At 43.7% G+C, this 18,504-nt stretch overlaps 1 protein-coding gene across 1 annotated transcript; it reads right to left on the reverse strand.

Annotated features, from left to right (window-relative positions):
- Positions 1-634: 634 nt before the first annotated feature.
- RNF34 (ring finger protein 34) lies at positions 635-16,731 on the reverse strand. The gene is made up of 6 exons (XM_024758706.1): positions 16,609-16,731; positions 7,591-7,809; positions 5,728-6,135; positions 4,184-4,288; positions 3,721-3,922; positions 635-1,583 (listed from the first exon to the last, which is right to left on the reverse strand). Exons 1-6 carry the CDS (start codon positions 16,612-16,614, stop codon positions 1,393-1,395), a joined length of 1,131 nt encoding a protein of 376 aa, XP_024614474.1. The 5' UTR covers positions 16,615-16,731; the 3' UTR covers positions 635-1,392.
- Between the last annotated feature and the right edge of the window lie 1,773 nt (positions 16,732-18,504).

The following is an 18,504-nucleotide window of genomic DNA, read 5'->3' on the forward strand; positions in this document are numbered from 1 at the left end:
GTCCACAGTTGGTCTCAACTAAACCAAAAAACCACCCTGATTAGAGCTGGACCTAAAAGAAAAGAGATTTCAGATCATTAATGTCCCAAGAACCTTTTAGCATAAGCTAATGTCTCAGGTTTCTCAGCTGTGGTATTAGAACAGGTAAGAAAAAAACACTGTCATCAGAGCTAGGTTCAAATTCTGATGTGGTGACTTTTTTTTTTTTGGCTGCCCCACATGGCTTATGGGATCTTAGTTCCCTGACCAGGGATTGAACCAGTGCCCTCAGCAGTGAGAGCGCAGAGTCCTAACCACTGGACCGCCAGGGAATTCCCTATGGTGACTTTTTAACTGTGAGATTTTCGACAAGTTCTTTAACTTCTCAGAGATCAAGTTCCCCATCTGTGATGTGAGGCAATATCTATTTCAGAATGCTGGAGGTAACCATAAAGCACCTGGCACAATACCTGGTCACAGTATGTGGCAAATATGTAGTTAAATTTACTGGTAAATTAGCAGCCAAGGTAGACAGGTACAGCATCTTTGAAGGTGCTCCTTTCTCTCATGACGAATGTACTAGACCAGGCCTGGACACCCATTCATGCTGCACCGAAGTGAATTAGGAACTGGCCGGGACAAATGTAAACAAAAGCATTTTTTAAAACCTAATTTTATTCCTAAAGTTCAAACTAGCTAGTGGGTAGCACTGAAAATACACTTTCAATGTATAAAACAGTGTAAACTGATTACACGTTAATAAAGAATTTAACACACACACTTCTCTAATGAAGGAAGCTAGATGCAGCCCTCGCTATAAAAAGCTGTACCTGAACAAAAATGGACATGTTTAGTCTCAGGTCCTGGCAGTTGACTATAGAATGTCAGTTGTTCCCAATTACGTTTAAATGCAGAAATAGCAACAATGTGGAAAATTACATTCATCAAATAGTAGCATTTTAAATATACATGACTAATAAAATGAACATTCAGAGGTGCCCCTGTTCAGCGTGTACCATGTCGGCCATTTGCAGACAGTGACCTCATCCAAAGAGAGCAGAAGTTTCAAACATCTGAGTAGTTTAAGTTAAAAATAGGATGAAGGAGAAATAAGAGAACAAGATAAATGTCCTCCAAAGAGAACAGTAGCTGATGCCATAAGCAGTCTGACTCCGGCGATTAGTAATCAGAGATGTGTGAAGAAGCCCAGCAGAAACTGGGAAGCTGAGCCAGTCCTCCAGCTGACAGGCACACAGCATGGACCAGCGTTGCTGCAACTTAGGATGAATCTTTCCTGTCCCTGGTTAGTCGTGAAAATAATTTTTAAAAATAGCTTCAGATTTTGAACAGGAAGTTTCCAGTCCCTTCTGTGCACTGAAACGTCTGGGATCGAGCCTGGGGGGGTCCTCGGCTTCAGGACTTGAACACATGCACGGCGCGCACCACGTACTGCCGGCAGATGGGACACTCGCTCATGCGCTTGCCGCACTTGGTGCAGGTGACCATGTGCCCGCACTCGAGCAGGACGCAGTCGATGATGGCGTCCATGCAGATCCGGCACAGGCTGTCGTCCTCCTCGTCCTGCAGCTGCAGCCGCTCGCCATCTGAAAGGCAACAGAGAGCTGGGGCTGCGGGCACGGCCTCTGAGTGACCCAGAGTGACCCCACTGTAAGAGAAATAGTCCCTGCTTCTTGGCACATCGGTTCCTTCCACTAGAAATGGCAGTAATTACACCTCATAGGGTTTTGTGAAGAATAAGTGAGAAATACTTACTTAGCTTAGGACCAGGGATGAAGTGCCTAACACATGTTAGCTATTTATTCTTTTCTTCCCACCCCCACCCCTATTTAATTCTATTTTACATCTGTATATAATACAAGGTTTTGTGATAGCTTGCTTCTATAAATAAAAATGAAGAAGCCATAGGCTGTCCTACACACGGGCCTCAGAGTCAGAACACGATTCGAATTTCCAGCCCAACTGTGTGGCCTTGGGAAAGTCACAGGCTCCAGAGCCTCTTCCTAGTAGGAGGAGGAGCTTTATTTCTACACCGACGGGAAAGCTATAGAGTCATACATCAAGTGGCCTGTAGTCGAGGGACGGCACCCCCTGAGCCTTGGAAGCATCTCAAAATTCATCTGTGTTTCTGGCTACGATGGTACTGCTGGGAGTCTGTTTAACTCAAAAGGCATGGGACATTCTGGTTCTGAATAAGAAAGGTTCAGAATGAGTTTACAAAGTTCATTGCAGCCTGAGATTTGGCCATAGAGCTATGGACAGTGAGGCTTCCCTTTGTATAGGTCACAGAAGGGGTTAATGGGGATCATGAAGAAGGTTAGAAAGAACCAAACAGGAATTCAAGCTTGAAAAGTGAATAGTCCCTGAATTTAAGGAAATAAACACTGTTGTGTCAAGAGAATCTTGTCATCTGGGGTCCTAGTTCATGGTCCATACCATTACTGGAAAGTGGGGAGAAAGGATCCATGAATAAGATAACAGATGAGCCTCTGTAGGCTCCAATGATTAAGATGCCTGTATCTGCTAACTGTTGCATCATCTTTGAAGTAGGTGTGGGACTTCCCTGGTGGCACAGTGGTTAAGAATCCGCCTGCCAATGCAGGGGACACGGGTTTGAGCCCTGGTCCAGGAAGATCCCACATGCCTCGGAGCAACTAAGCCCATGTGCCACAACTACTGAGCCTGTGCTCTAGAGCCCACGAGCCACAACTACTGAAGCCCACGTACCTACAGCCCATGCTCCACAACAAGAGAAGCCACCACGGTGAGAAGCCCGCACACCGCAACGAAGAGTAGCCCCCGCTCTCCACAACTAGAGAAAGCCCGTGCACAGCAACAAAGACCCAACGCGGCCAAAAATAAATAAATATATTGAAAAAAAAAGAAAATAGGTGTGCCAAAATACCATCTGCATATTCTGGGCATAAACCTGTTTATCAACAAATGCTGTATTATAACCAGGTTTTAAAGAAAAAAACTCAAGATGACACACGTTAATGATGGGAGGACTGTTTTCTAGTTAAGAACATAATATTTGTCAGTCTGAACACACCACTGAATTCTTTTTTCTTGCCTATAAATGCTCTGTGGCTTGGCCCTGTTACCAGCTGAAGATTTCTGCTCCATCAATAAATAGTTCAGAAGTTCTTAACCTTAGCTTTTCGTGACTTACAAAGAAACCTACTGGGCTTCCCTGGTGGCGCAGTGATTGAGAGTCCGCCTGCCAATGCAGGGGACATGGGTTCGTGCCCCGGTCTGGGATGATCCCACATGCCGCGGAGCGGCTGGGCCCGTGAGCCATGGAATACTTGATGTTAAGAACTACTTAACATCCTGGCTCTAGGGAATTTTTTCCCCCCACTGGTTGATTATCTCAATTGTAGCTTTTAAATCCTAAGTACTGGCCTGCCAGACAGGTTAGTTAGAAAACAAGCCTTTCTTAGATACAAGGAATTTCATTAGAGTTCTAACAAATTATGACCAGAAAAACCAGACTGAACAAAAGATTATCTAACTCATTGGCAATGGTGATCTCAAAGCCAACATCACATAATGAACTTACTGCTTAACAGATCTAGAAACAGGTTTATATAACTAATTCACACTCAATAAAAGGATACATAGGTTTCTCAAAAATAAAGTGGACTTAACTGACAGAAACAGGCCAGTTTTTAAAGGCCTAAAGAAAGCTACTACAGGGAAACAAAGGAAAAATAAACCTACATGACTTTTGATTTTCTTCATTCTCTTTGTATAACCGGTTTACTTTCTCTACTAGCTCCCATTTTTCACAACAGCCAGAATAGTTGACAAAATTCCGAGCCAGGATTTCCTTGAGCTGGCGCACGCTCATCCCTTCCACGTCTTCAAGGCTTGACAGGTCAGACAGAGAAGCTCTCACTCTCTTCTTAGCGAGGCCAGATGTCTGAAATCACAGAGTGTGTCCATTACCTCTGTTCCTGCAAATCCAGCAAGGAAAACAGCATGCTGCCTTCACCCTACAGTCATCACTGGCCCTGGAGATTCTCCCCAGACTTCTCACCAGTTCTTGAAGTGTTTTAATGTATTGTGCTGCATTCAAACCAAAAGAAACATCCTGTGCTAATCTAGCGACAGTCCACGTGGGCATTTTCCCTGCCTACCAAGGTGACATGTCAGGGAAACCAAATTTTGTAGGCAGTCTCACCCGCTCCTCCAAGTTTTCTTCATCCTCGTCATCCTCGTCATCGTCGTCATCGTCGTCATCTTCTTCATCATCTTCTGTGTTTGCTGAGGCTATTTCACTTCGCACCTACACACATGATACATATTAGGTCAGGAATCATTTTCCTAATGGTACCAACCCATATTTATCACTGGAGAAAACCCTTCCAATAGATCCTCCCCAAGAATGACTCTAATACCTGGCATACTCCACACCTTCCTAGGATCCTGAGTGCTGCTGCCCCTCCCAAAGAGTTGGGCGCCACATGATTCGATAAACGATTTACCTTCCATAGTTATCTCAAAAGTCAAATTCCTATGTGTGTGTGAATTTTTAAAATCTAACCATAGTGTTAACTCCCCAGAAGTTAAGAAGGTCCCATCACAGAATGTCAAAGCCAAAAGCGTATGGAATTGCATTGTGTCCTTAGCAAAGGACCTGGGGCTGACTGGTTTAACTGGAGCCTCTAAGATACAGGTAGAAACTAAAGCTCTAAGATCAGCCCTAGGGTCAAGGGTATTTGATTTCAAAGATCTCAATCCTACTACCTCATGCTTAGACATTCTAATTCCAAATAATGCTTTCTAGACAAATTCACTGATGGTTGCTGCTATTTCTAGTTTTCAGAAATTCCTTAACAATCAGACACTCTTTTCTTTAAGGAGAACAGAAAGCCTAGGACAATGCCCAATTTCAAGTATTCTACCCCACCAGTTCACAAACACTATATTGTATCATCCAAAGACCCACATCTCCCAAGTGGTGTCATATACCCAAAAGTGACACAAAAGTCAGATGTGTCTTACCTTTGCATCATAATTATGCCAGCTGCCATTTGGGAAAATAATAAAACTCCTAGCTTGGGCTTATCTAATTGATGACTCTTTAGAAAGCAACTAGACCACATTTCCCTCTGCTTCTAACCTCTTTCCTCAGAGGAGAAAATTAAATGTGGAAATGAATGTTCAAAACAATTCTTTCAGCATTTTAGAATCATTCATATATACAAATTGAGTATTAATTACAAGACTTCGCATGTTATTCAGTTAGTATGCCCAAGGACCTCACTGGGACAACATTCTGCACTGGCGTTTCTTTGAAATGAGTAAATAACCATATCCTGTCACTAATTCAGATGGCTGTTTCCCAATATCTAAATTAGAACAATTTTACGGTAGCAAGGCAACTGGGCATTAGGTTAACTTATAGTTTCCATGGTCACTGACACACAAATAGTCCTGCAAATGTTTATATGCTACATGTGACAGTCATTATTTCGACAGCTAGTATTTAACTATATAAGATAGGGAAACTGAGGTAACTAAGGTCAAGAGACTGATGAGCTCTTTTTGGGCCCTTCAGGTAGCATCTGAGCTTGGAGCCTCACATCAGGAGAGCCTGCAAGTGCAGAGTTCAGCAGCACGTGGAACCCCGGCTCAGCAAGGAGTCTTCAGCCCTAAAGCCCCCTCCATATTGGCCAAAAGCAGACGACATGCCAGGCCCTCAGGGTAATTACACCCTCGTACCTGTGCCAGTACTCCAGATCCTAAGGTCCGGTCTCCACCCATAAGCTCTCCCTGAAAGGAAGACATGGTAGCAGATGGGGCTGTATAGTTTGAAAAAAATGAATGTGTAAAAAAGCTAGAAGTCTGGGACCTTGAGGAATTCAGACTGCTTGTGTCCAGGTTGTCCTCAGAGCCCAGCCCACGGTGACACAGTACCAGATCTACCAAGTCTTCTTTCTCTCGACAGGTATCGATCGGTATGTTTCTAAGAATGAGATACTGCCGTAGATCCTTCACTTTCAGTCTCATTAACTGAGGGCGCTGAAAGGCTGTCTCTTGTAATAAGTGACAAGTGGAACATCTACGGAGATTTTCTTGTAAGATCGAACAAACGGAGCAAAAGTCTTTCTTGCAGTCACAACATACATGCTGAAGAAACAGATAGGAAAGAAGCATTTAATGAGAGCCAGATACAAGCCATTGTGAAAGGACTAGTTTTCCTTTTGCCTTCTATTAAAATTAAATTTTAGTTCTTATGAAGTCCCCCATGGCACCAGACCCATGGGCATTTTCGTGTTCTAAAAGTGGTGAAAATCAAAACAGTCACTGCTGAGGCAGTTTAGATTCACAGAAGTTCAAATACAGACCTTTAAGAAAAACATACTCTTGTGTTAATGAATTAAAACCTTTCCACCCCTTCGGGCAAACGTAATTAGCAAAACAGAGCTGACTTGAACCACATGGAGCAGAAAGCATGACCACAAACTCTCTTCCTGCTCTTTGCCTATGTGAAAATTTCCCCATTTAAAGAGAAGGGGGACTGCAGGCTTCCCTGGTGGCGCAGTGGTTTAGAATCGGCCTGCCAGTGCAGGGGACATGGGTTCGAGCCCTGGTCCGGGAGGATCCCACATGACATGAAGCAACTAAGCCCGTGTGCCACAACTACTGAGCCTGCGCTCTAGAGCCCACGAGCCACAGCTACTGAACCCATGCGCCACAACTACTGAAGCCTGCACACCTAGAACCTGTGCTCTGCAAGCGCACCGCAACAGAGCGGCCCCCACTTGCCACAAGTAGAGAAAGCCCACGCGCAGCAATGAAGACCCAATGCCACCAAAAATTTTAAAAAAAAAAAGGGAGAGAAGGGGGAAAAGCCTAACACAGAGAGGGAAAGAGAAAGGCAACTGATCTCTCAAGGTCAATCCAAGCAAACAGAGGACCCCACTTAAACAGTAATCTGTACCCTAGAGCCTTAATCACAATCAAAGCCATTCCACAAGCAAAACTTAAAAGAAGACATGAAGATGTGGTCATTTCTGCTTGGGGCATTGTTCCCACAAGCTAACACCTTGTTAAGTATTTCAAAGGACTGGACTGACAAGCCTGGGAGATGGCCCAGCAATATGATGGTTCTCAGAAAGAATAACTTTCTGTCCTAAAGAAAACAACGGTTTTAGCTGTTATTTTGCATGTTGAATCTTTAAACAGTAGCTAATGTTAATATACTCATTTCTTCACTTGAGTTAATGTGGGTGGGGATACATTTTTTGAAACTTGAGATCAAAGTTATAGTAAATCTTCTCTGAACAAAATTGCAGACTAATTAAATCTCTTGCTTCAGAACATAAGAATCAAAGTGTATGAACAGGTCAGAGTCCAGGAGAAAGAACGGCTGAGCAACATGAGAAGTAACAATGTCTAGTCAGAAAACCTGAGCAGTGATACAGTCTCTGCAACTCAGTACTTTTCTAAATGGGAAATGGTTATTAGGACTTCTTGATATTTGTATAAGAAGAAATGAATATTCATTAGTATTCAAAATAACATACAATCAAGAATTCTGATACATGTGTTTTTTTGTGTGTAACATTTCATCCAACTCACCTTCTTTCTAAAGACTGAAAATGAAAGTCCACAGGCTTTGCAAACTATATTAGGCCCTTCTGTAGGTGCTGGTGGGTAAGTGGTAAAATCAGAGCTCGGTGTAAATCTGAATGGACCAGTGCCTCCTGCAAATCCTGACTGTTGGCCCCTGACAGCTCCAGTCCCCATGACTTCATTCAGCAGCCCACAGCACGAAGCCCACATAGATGTGGCACCCGCCTGGAAAGGAACGAAAATAGGCACCAGTTTAAAGCTGATTGGAACCTGGGCTCTCTGGGATTCTCGGGGAATGCCATTCTGGAGAGGCACGTTTGCCCTAAATAATTTCGAAATTATTCTTTTAAGCATCAAAATTTTAAGCTATTGGGAAGTGGATAATATTCTGGTATTTACAAAGAATATTTGGCTTTGGGGATACTCATGATATATTGTTAACAAAGGAGAAGATACAATATGAACCCAATTTTGTAAAACAACAAAAAACATATGCTTAGAGATACACGTGCATGCACACAGAAGAAAAATGACTAGATGGAAGTAAGTGCTGTGCAATATTTGGGATATGCTTACACCAAAAAAAGCTGTTCACTGTTTATCTGAAATTCAAATTTAACTGAGTGTCTTGTATTCTATCTGGCAACCTTAGACTGGTGACTACAGCACCGTTCTATAGGCTGAGGCAGATTTTCCCAGCTATCATTTAGCAGAAAGAATATAAATTCTAATTACTTAATTTCATTAAACTTCTGTCCTCTCATTTGTATCTGGGCATAATAAACTATGGCATGTGAAAACTTTTGATTTTTTAAAAATGACTAGGAAAACATCAAAATGCCAACTGAAGTGCTCTCTAGGTTTTCATGTATATCTCGTATAATTTGTTTTCCCCTGCTTTCCAAACCTTTACAAGGAATATATTAATTTAACATTAAGGAAAATATTTTTAAAAAGCAAACTGAGAATACTGAACACAATTTCTGATGACTTGATAATCATAATGACGTTTTGAGGTGTAAGGGCTATTTGCCACTCCACTAAGTGGCTTGAAACTAATATGCTGCCTTTTATGTTTTTTCCTCTCATCTCTTCCCTTTCTGTGAATCACCACTGCTATCACTATATCAACCTCTAGCAACCTGTCTCTCCTTTTTTACTGCATTCAGAAACCTGATAACCAAGCTTGTTAGAAGTGTATATAAAAATACATTTTCAGTGAGGGCTCAAGGCATTTTCCCATGCTTAAAATATAAAGCTACACTGTTTGGAACCAATGAGCTTTTGCCCCTTGTCCTACTACTTATGCATATTCTAGACTCTAGATAATGTGATAAGTAATGGAAGTCCAGGTAGGTGAGGTCTTATTAGTTAAAAGGGCATAACAAAGGCACTGTTCCATTTATTTTATTATCTAATTCTGTCAAACATTTACTGCTTGTCCAATGAGCTCTTAAAAAAATTTTTTTTAAACAACCTTAAAAGGCTATTTGGAGGGACTTCCCTGGCGGTCCAGTGGTTGAGACTTCGCCTTCCAGTGTGGGGGGGTGCAGGTTAGATTCATGGCTGGGGAACTGGGATCCCACATGCTTTGTGGCCAAGGGACCAAGGCATGAAGCAGGGGCAATGTAGTAGCAAATTCAGTAAAGACTTTGGAGATGGTCCACATCAAAAAATAGTAATAATGGGACTTCCCTGGCGGCGCAGTGGCTAAGAATCCGCCTGCCAATGCAGGGGACATGGGTTCGAGCCGTGGTTCAGGAAGATCCCACATTCCGCGGAGCAACTAAGCCTGTGTGCCACAACTACTGAGCCTGCGCTCTAGAGCCCGTGCGCCACAACTACTGAGCCTGCGCTCTAGAGCTGGCGCACCACAACTACTGAAGCCCGCGCGCCTAGAGCCCATGCTCCACAACAAGAGAAGCCATGGCAATGAGAAGCCCACGCACCGCAACAGAGTAGCCCCCGCTCGCCGCAACTAGAGAGAGCCCGCGCACAGAAATGAAGACCCAACGCAGCCATAAATAAATAAATAGAAAAAGAAAAAAAAGAATCTGCCTGCCAATGCAGGGGACATGGGTTCGAGCCCTGGTCCGGGAAGATCTCACATGCTGCGGAGCAACTAAGCCCGTGCGCCACAACTACTGAGCCTGCACTCTAGAGCCCGCGAGCCACAACTACTGAAGCCTGTGCACCTACAGCCCGTGCTCTGCAACAAGAGAAGCCACCACAATGAGAAGGCTGTGCACCTCAATGAAGAGTAGCCCCTGCTCACCACAACTAGAGAAAGCCCACGCACAGCAACGGAGACGCAACGCACCCGGAAAAAAAAAAAGAAAGACAGACAGTGGTTGGACTCACCAGGAGAGCCTTAAAAAATACTGGTGCCTGAGTCCCAGCCCCAAGATTCTGATTTAACAGGTCTGGGGTACAACCTGGGCCTCAGAATTTTTTTAAATTCCCTATGTGATGTGAATGTACAGTCAAGGTTAAAAGGTTAACACCTGCTCGGTCTAGGGGATTTCTCCTTTCTGCCTACATCATTTCAGCTGGAGAGTCACTCAGATTCCCAAATGGAAGGGGCTGTGGTTACTTCTGAAGCCTGTGCCTCTAGAGTTCTAGGACCAACATCTCTGCCACGTGCTCCTCATTACCTGTGTAGGTACCGCCCCTTCACACCCCCATCCCCAAGTAGTGGGATTTGCCTCTAGTGTTTCCTTTTCCCCTCTGGTTTCCCCTAATCCTTTCAGAAAGGATTAGCTCAGAAGGCCTCAGCTGAGTTTTTAACAATTTAATCTGATTCTTAAATCAGTTCCTTTCCTTTTTAAAAAAAAACTTTTTTTTTTAATATTTTTGGCTGCCCCACACGTGCATGTTTTAGTTCCCTGACCAGGGATCGAACCTTCCTGCAGTGGAAGCTCAGAATCTTAACTTCTAGACCGCCAGGGAAGTCCCCAATCAGTTCCTTTCCTTTACCACATATCAGCCTGGAAGTTAAGCTGAAATTTGGTGCCCTCCTTCATTTTACTTGCTCTTTGCTTTTTGGCCGATTTCTTACTTCCTAACTTATTCCTCTACATATTTTCTTGGGTGAGCTCTCCAATACTGGGAGAAAGACAGTGATTCCTGTTCCTGGGTCTGTCAAAAAGCCATTTGGCAAACTATTTTTGTCCTTCTTCACCTCCAAGTTGAAGAATCCACCCAGAAGATGAATCTTCCAAACTTAGGGTCCATCTCCCTGCCTCCCGTTAGTATGTTTCATCTTCTTGTACTTTCCCTTAAAGTCCTAATTGCCTGAATTTCTTCTGCGTGTCCCCTCAGGGCACAGGGATCCCTATCTAAGGACTATTACCTTGCCCTAATAATGCTTGAAGTGTCCTGACCTTTCTCCTCTCAAATCTGTCCAAATCCTGACCTTTCTCCTCTCAAATCTGTCCAAATTTCTGTTAATACTTGATATAACAGTCCCATTTTTCAAGTGACAGAATCTACAAAAGCAATTAGGGAACAATTTAAGAGAGCGTTTTCCCAACAGTTTATTGAATGTGTGCTCTTGGGAAAGGGGCGGGGAGGCGAACATGAATTTATTCTCTGAGCTCTTGACTCTCTCTTTATTTCCTTAGAGCCCAGTTACCGTACCTGGTAGGGTCATAACCAAAAAGCTTCCCCTTTTTGAACCCTCCCCTTAAAAGCTTTAGAGACCCAAGTTCATGTTCTCTCTACTTCCGTCGTCCCTATCCTCTAAGATCTTCCGCCAGTTTAATCAGCCTGCATTCCGTTATTTTTCTTTTATTCACACTCTGCTCACCTTCTGATAGTAAGATTGAAGCATATTTTCCGAACTACTACCTTTCCACGAATAAAGCCAAAGTCTGGATCTCTGCTATGATCTGGGCTTATGTGACTAACAATTCTAAACCCTACTTGGGACCATGGTTGACAGCAGGACTCTACAGACTAAACCACATGAATCCAAGAGGTGAGAAGGATGGTTACATTTCCTCTCTTGACCATGAATATGGACCATCAAAAACAACATAGAGAATAACCGAATAAGGCAACCATCTACTTACGTCTGATACAAAACTCCTAGTTCAGAGAATTTAGCTGTGTTTCTAGTTGACTTTCTAGCCATCAATGACTACTGAAAATAAATGACTTTTTCTTGGTAAACCTAATCCCTTTCCTAAACATCCTGTTAGACTAAAATTGCTCCTGAGTAGATTAGCCATGGAACCATGGCCTGCCTGGCATCAATTAAGAACCAGATCTCATATTAAAAACTTATATGGCCCACAGTAAGAAATTAAATTGTAAAGCCTCCTGTTTGGACTGCCCCAGACACCTAGATCTCTTCATGTTATTCTAGTGTCCAATGCCAGTTCTCATGTTTTTTTCAAAGACAGTGCACCAAGGTTTTAGGGAGCCAATAACACTACATTTTTTTCTCACTCCCATTTTAAAACTGAGTAAAGAAATAAGACAAACAGAAATTTAAATATTTGCTTTTTTACTGGTAACACCAATTGGAGAACATGACTTTAGCTCTGCAGCCAACTGGTCTGGATAACATGCCACCCAGCCACCAGCACAGCTGACCAACAGCAGCTTACCATCTAGTTGACCAGAGTCCCTTCCCTACCCACAGGAAGATAAATCTGAGAAGGTCTCAGAAAAGTACTGAGGCAAGTATGTTCAGCTCCTTTGCTAAAATCACCAACATAAAAGTTCCTCTTGTTCCTTCCTAAAGAATGAATTAGAAATTCCCTCCCCTCTGTAGGAGTACAGAGGAGGGGAGGGGACTGTGATCCACAACTGTAAACACTTTGCAGGAGAGTTGGACTGACAGTTTCCAGTGCTGTGACACTTGTTTCCACAATAGCAGACCACCAATTTTTTAAGCACTCTCTTGGGTTCCTCAGTCAGATTCACACAATACAGGCCCATTCTGAGTCATCATTTCAGTCAACAAAAGCAAGAGGGAATGTGCTCGCTCTTTGCAAGAGCAGTAGCCCAGCCTTCTTTTTGGCAGAGTGCCAGTTTTCAAATGGCTCAAGGTTCAGCTATCTTTGATTGTGTGTGTGTGTGTCTGTGTGAGATCTAATGTGCTTTCTAGAATATCTGGGGGTTGGGGCTGGGAGACGTCCAAAATGCTCAACTTACAGAATTAACAAAAAGTTTACTACAAACTTTGAATCCTATTCTAAACTACATCAGGATGTGATCCCTTTTAATTATTCCACCAAATGTAATAGTAGCCAGGCAAACTAGAATGAAGACCAAGAAAAGCTGTAGTGATTTCCATGAAGATTAAATGACAGCCAGAGAGGAAGGGAGGGAGGGAGGGAGAGAGAGAAGGGGGAGTGGGGAAGTTGATGGGTTTGAAAACAGCAAAAAACTAAATGATCATAGTCTAAATCATTTGCTTTTGATTAAACTAGGTAAACAGCAGTAATCATAATGCCACCTCCTAAGAGTTGCTTGCCTCAACTCTAAATTAAATATGGTAATATTTTACACAGTTATTTTAAGGATAAACCTAGAAGTTTCAATTTCAAGAACATTAATTTTCTTGGATGCTGTAAGAAGCTACAAGGACCAGGCAGGGATTCAGTTCTTCCACCAGTGGAAGCTTCTTCAGAGAACTCAATCACCACAAGCTTTGTCTTTAAACTCTGAACAACCTTCAGTTTGCTAAAACTCAATGTCCTTATGTTAAACAATATGAAAAGATGTTTCAAATCTCAGTACAAGTGATATAAGAGAGTAAGTTTTACAGTTTAAATTTCAATTAGGTTAAACTTCCCTACAGAAATTAAAGCAAACCAGAAGAAGCCATTAAGATAATAAGCAAAAATCTTTACCCTATTTAGAGCCACTGGAGGAACAGTTCCTTAAAAAGGGAAAGAATTTCTTACTGAAACTGTTGCTTCAACTGAAATACAATACACCAGGAACTCTGCGATCTTAATGATTAAATATCAGGCTATATACCACAAAGGAGGAAATTCTACATCCTAAGTTCTTTCTCTCATACCATTTGGACATTAAGCAGGATGCAAAAACAAATGCTGATCTTAACGATGTAATATTTTTAGGTAAGACATTTGGCCAAATTGATTGATTTTTACAAATAACGTGTTCTGGAGATCATAAATGTTATCTTCTTCATGTTTGGGTTTTGTTTTCTTTTCTTAAAACAGTATACTTTGGACTTCCCTGGTGTCGCAGTGGTTAAGAATCCGCCTGCCAATGCAACGGACACGGGTTCGATCCACGGTCTGGGAAGATCCCACATACCGCGGAACAACTAAGCCTGCGAGTCACAACTACTGAGCCCATGTGCCACAACTACTGAAGCCCACGCGCCGCAGCAAAGAAGAGCCCCTGCTCACCGCAACTAGAGAAAGCCTGAGCACAGCAACAAAGACCCAACGCAGCCAAAAATAAGTAAATAAAATTTAAAAACAAAACAGTATACTTGACCCTTAGCACCACTCCCCCACCTTTCAGAGAAAAGAGAAAAAAAAAAAAAAAGGAAAAGGAAATTACGTTAAACAGATTACTTTCGTCTTGATGTCTTGTTTTGAGCTTGGAAGAATGAACATGATGAGTACAATTAAGGGTGAGATCAATATAAATATGGGAAAACAGGAAGGAGATTAAATCAAATTAACATAAGACACTAATTTGGATTTTTTTTAATCCCTTATAGGAAGTTAATTAGATGCTACTCTAAGGTAAAATGGTTACTTGAATCTTTGAGACAAACCTATTTCAAAACAACAGTTTCTAAACAATAACAAAAAAAGACAAAAAAATTAAAGGAAGAAAGTAAATACCCATTCTACACATATACTAAAATCAGCTCCTGGTCCTGGGTTTGTGTGAAGATGTACTTATCTGATTGCTTGGCTTTTAAATTAATTTTAATTCCACTGAAATTTTAATTTAATACTTGCTTAGATGAACATTCACATGTTAGAATTCCATGACATCCATCAGGAATTAATGCCCCTGCCCAGAATCTATAGATACCGCAAAATTAGACAATTTCAATATGAAACAAAGTTAATAAATAGCCCCAATCCTAAATTTTGTGAATCCAGTTTTCACGAAAACTTAAATGAAAAGCAGTATCTTCATAACTGTCATCTTGTTCAGACTGATGTCTATTTAGGTCTGCATTTTGTTTCATAAAATATACCTTTTTATATTTTCAAATCCCATCCAACTTTGTTTCTAAAATTTCAACTCAGAAAGCAGTATCCTCCACCTAAATTCAAAAACACTTCTGAAAAAATTTCAACACTGTACTTGCCCTTAATTCTCTCCTTCTACACCTTGTTTCTTTTTTTTTTGTTTTTTTTTGTTTTTTGTTGTTTTTTTTGCGGTACGCGGGCCTCTCACTGTTATGGCCCCTCCCGTTGCGGAGCACAGGCTCCGGACGCGCAGGCTCAGCGGCCATAGCTCACGGGCCCAGCCGCTCCGCGGCATGTGGGATCTTCCCGGGCAGGGGCACGAACCCGTGTCCCCTGCATCGGCAGGCGGACTCTCAACCACTGCGCCACCAGGGAAGCCCCTACACCTTGTTTCTTGATAGGTCACAAATTTAATATTTACTAATAAAGGTACTGACATTCTTTGAGGCATTATGTATAAAGATCCCTTATTTGTTTTTGGATCTTAACACACAGCGGGATGATTGATGGTTTTCAGGAAAGAAAGCTAGTTTTAGATATTTTAATAGGTATTCTAAGTTGAAATATTTTATAGCTGAACTGGGAAGTTAAAAAATAAGCTCTTTGAATATCCTCATACTTTAACACCCAGTTCGGAAGTTACCTATTCCAAAAATCTTCCTTGCTTCCTAGAGCCAGAAAAAATCCTTTCTTGCTCCTGAGGGTTTTGCATTTTTTTGATACCTTACATCAAATTCTGCCTCATGATGTGGTTTCTTGAGAATGTCTCTTCTCTTTTGGTTGGCAAACTCCTAAAGGGTGGGATTGTATTTTGAATTACTTCTACCCATGATATATCCCTCTTAGCTAACACATAGGAAATGCTCAACAAAATATCTTCCTGGGGCTTTGTGAAGGTAGAGGTTTAGCTAGCAGTTCACTCTGTTATTTTTTCTTACCCACGCCAATCACACCTCTTCACTGAGATTAATGAAATCAACGATGTCTGAAAGAGTATCACCTTATGACTCATCCCACTTGGTTTGAATCAATACGTGAATTGATTGTTGTACCCAGAGCTCTTTAGAACTCTCAGCGATCAAGTTGAGAGAATCAGCTCCCAAAAGTAGGCCAGAACCTCCCCCCTCCCCCTTCTTGCTTAAACTTCTCACTCAGTGATGCTCCCACGCTCTCACACCCACCGTGAAGACTCAAGCTGTCAAATTACTTGCTGCGTACCTAGCGGCGATGGAGACACAACGGGTTTGCTAAGAGCTCTAGGTCACGGCCCCTGTGTTAAGCCTGCAAACAGATCCTTCAGGGTGGGATCCCCGCCCCGAGACATTTCTAACCAGTTAGCCGGGCCCCAGCCTCACGACCCCCCGCACAACCCCTTTTCCCTTCGTCCTGCAGTTTCCGTCCTGCGACAGTCCCGTGGTGCTCCCAACATTTGGGTTAGTTCAAGGACTCGGGGCGGGAGAGGGCACGCTGTGGGCAAAGGCACGGAGGGTGAGGCGAGCACCAGGGGGTCTGCCTCCGGCCCCCGAGGACGCGGACAGGGCCCAGCGCGGAGAGGGGCCCACCAGGCGTGAGTGCAGGGCGGGCCCGGGCTCTCCCCCGGCCTCGGGCTCGCTGACGGAGGCGCTGTGGGAGTTGGAAACGTCCGGGAGCCCACGACATCCGCCCTGCTGGTCAGGGCCCCAGAAGCCGGCGGGGGACCCCCCTCCGCGGAGCTCTCCGAGGTGCCGGGAGGGTAACCGCTGAGGCGTAAGGAAGGCACTTCGGGCGCACTGGCCGGATAGGAGAGGAGAGGAGGGACTGCCCGGCTCCACCGGCCCCTCACCTTCATGGCCGCGACCGCCGCTTCTGGGTCGGCTCTGCCGAGGAATTCAGCACCATAGCAGCACCTACCACAACCACCTTCCTTCCTTCTGGGCGGCGATACTGAGGCTCCCGAGGCGACCCAGCGTCCAGACGTAAGGGGCGTGGTCACGCCCGCCGCGCGCCCCCGGGAAGAGCGCCGAGCGGCGGCCGACTCGGCCAATCCGGAGCTGACACTCGGGGGGCCGGTCACCAAAGCCAATGAAGTGGCGGGAATGGGGCGGGGCCTCCGTTGCAGCCTGGAAGGCCGAGAAAGAATCCATTCCGCCCCAAGCAGAGATGGGCGGGTCTGGGCGTGGCGGGAGTCTCCGGGCGGTTTTCTCCGTGGTTTTCTCCGCTGGATCGCTGAACTGGGAGTCAGCGTACCCTGCAGGAAACTGCAGCAGAGATCTGGGTTTAGGGCTGGGTGGTCAAGTTCCCCTGGAGATGAGGGCGGGAAGGGGCGTGGTAAATTTGAAAACGCCGGTTGGTTGGAACTTTTTTGTTATAGCGGTCAAAGCAGGGCCTCGGATTTTCTCCCCAGACGTTCACGCCTCTCACAGTCGGTAATGACCTCAGGTCTCCTCTCTGGAGGGTCCAGTAAGCAGTGGCAGCTGCGCACGCAAGGACGCGGCTTTAAAAAACGTTTTATTGAAAACACTTGAAGAACCAACGGTTCTCAAATCCCAGCTGCTCTTTTAGAGCGACATAACAAAATAACCAAATCCTAGCACGGTGAGAGAATTAGGGTGAGCCCTTGGAGGTGACTTTATTTGGACAGAGAAAATTAGTTTGTAAATTAAAGTATCGATTTCTTCAGGCTGACCTGATGACACTCCGTTGGTTTTCCGATACTTCTTCCTCTCCTCTCTTAACTCAACCAGTACTTAAATAAATCTTTAAGTAGAGAAAGAGATATGAAGATGTCAATTCACGTCTCATGAGGACCTGACAGTTCTATTCCTTTTGAATAGATTTGCTTATATGTACTATGTCAGTTTAAAACACAAAGCCACCCCACTTCCTTAGACTGCAATAATACTTGGGGTGTTTTTGTTTATTTATTTTTTCTGCTGCGTTGGCTCTTTGTTGCTGTGCACGGGCTTTCTCTAGTTGCGGTGAGCGGGGGCTACTCTTCCTCGCGGTGCGTGGGCTTCCCATTGCGGTGGCTTCTCTTGTTTCGGAGCACGGGCTCTAGGTGCACGGCCTTCAGTAGTTGGAGCACGCGGGCTTGGTAGTTGCAGTGTGCTGGCTTAGTTGCTCCAGAGCATGTGGGATCTTCCTGGACCAGGGCTCGAACCTGTGTCCCCTGTACTGGCAGGCAGATTCTTACCCACCGCACCACCAGGGAAGCCCAATACTTGTTCTTTAGCTTACTTATTTTTCTTGCTTCAAGCATTGCTCAGATAATATAATTTAACATCTATAGTCCTGGATTTTCTTCTTTGGAAAAATGCAAAGAAAGCCTTTCATTCACCATGTGGGAGCAGCAGCTGAGCCTCAATGGAAGAAAAAGTACTAATTCTTCTAATGATCCAGGCACAAAGAAACTCAATAATAAACACTTGGTGGTGGTACAAAGTCATATTTCTCCCTCATTAGAAAGGAAGCTGGCAGGTCTACCTGAAGAGTTAACGATTAAGGACATGAAAAGATGCTCAACATCATTAGTCATCAGGGAAATGCAAATTAAAACCATGAGATACGACTTCACACCCACTAGGATGGCTAAAATAAAAAAAATAATAAATGCTGTTAAGGATGTGGAGAAATTGGAACCTTAATTACATTGCTGGTGGAACGCTAAAACGGTGGATCTGCTTTGGAAAGCAGTCTGGCAGTTCCTCAAAATATTAAACATAGAATTACCATATGACCC

Source organism: Neophocaena asiaeorientalis, unplaced genomic scaffold (assembly GCF_003031525.2).
Source record: "Neophocaena asiaeorientalis asiaeorientalis breed wild unplaced genomic scaffold, Neophocaena_asiaeorientalis_V1.1 scaffold77, whole genome shotgun sequence".
NCBI lineage: Eukaryota > Metazoa > Chordata > Mammalia > Artiodactyla > Phocoenidae > Neophocaena > Neophocaena asiaeorientalis.

Coding starts and splice junctions, on each gene's coding strand:
- RNF34 (XM_024758706.1), bottom strand. Junction 4,289..5,727: donor GATCTGGAGTACTGGCACAG/GTACGAGGGTGT, acceptor TCATGTGTGTAG/GTGCGAAGTGAAATAGCCTC. Junction 3,923..4,183: donor AAGAAAACTTGGAGGAGCGG/GTGAGACTGCCT, acceptor CTGTGATTTCAG/ACATCTGGCCTCGCTAAGAA.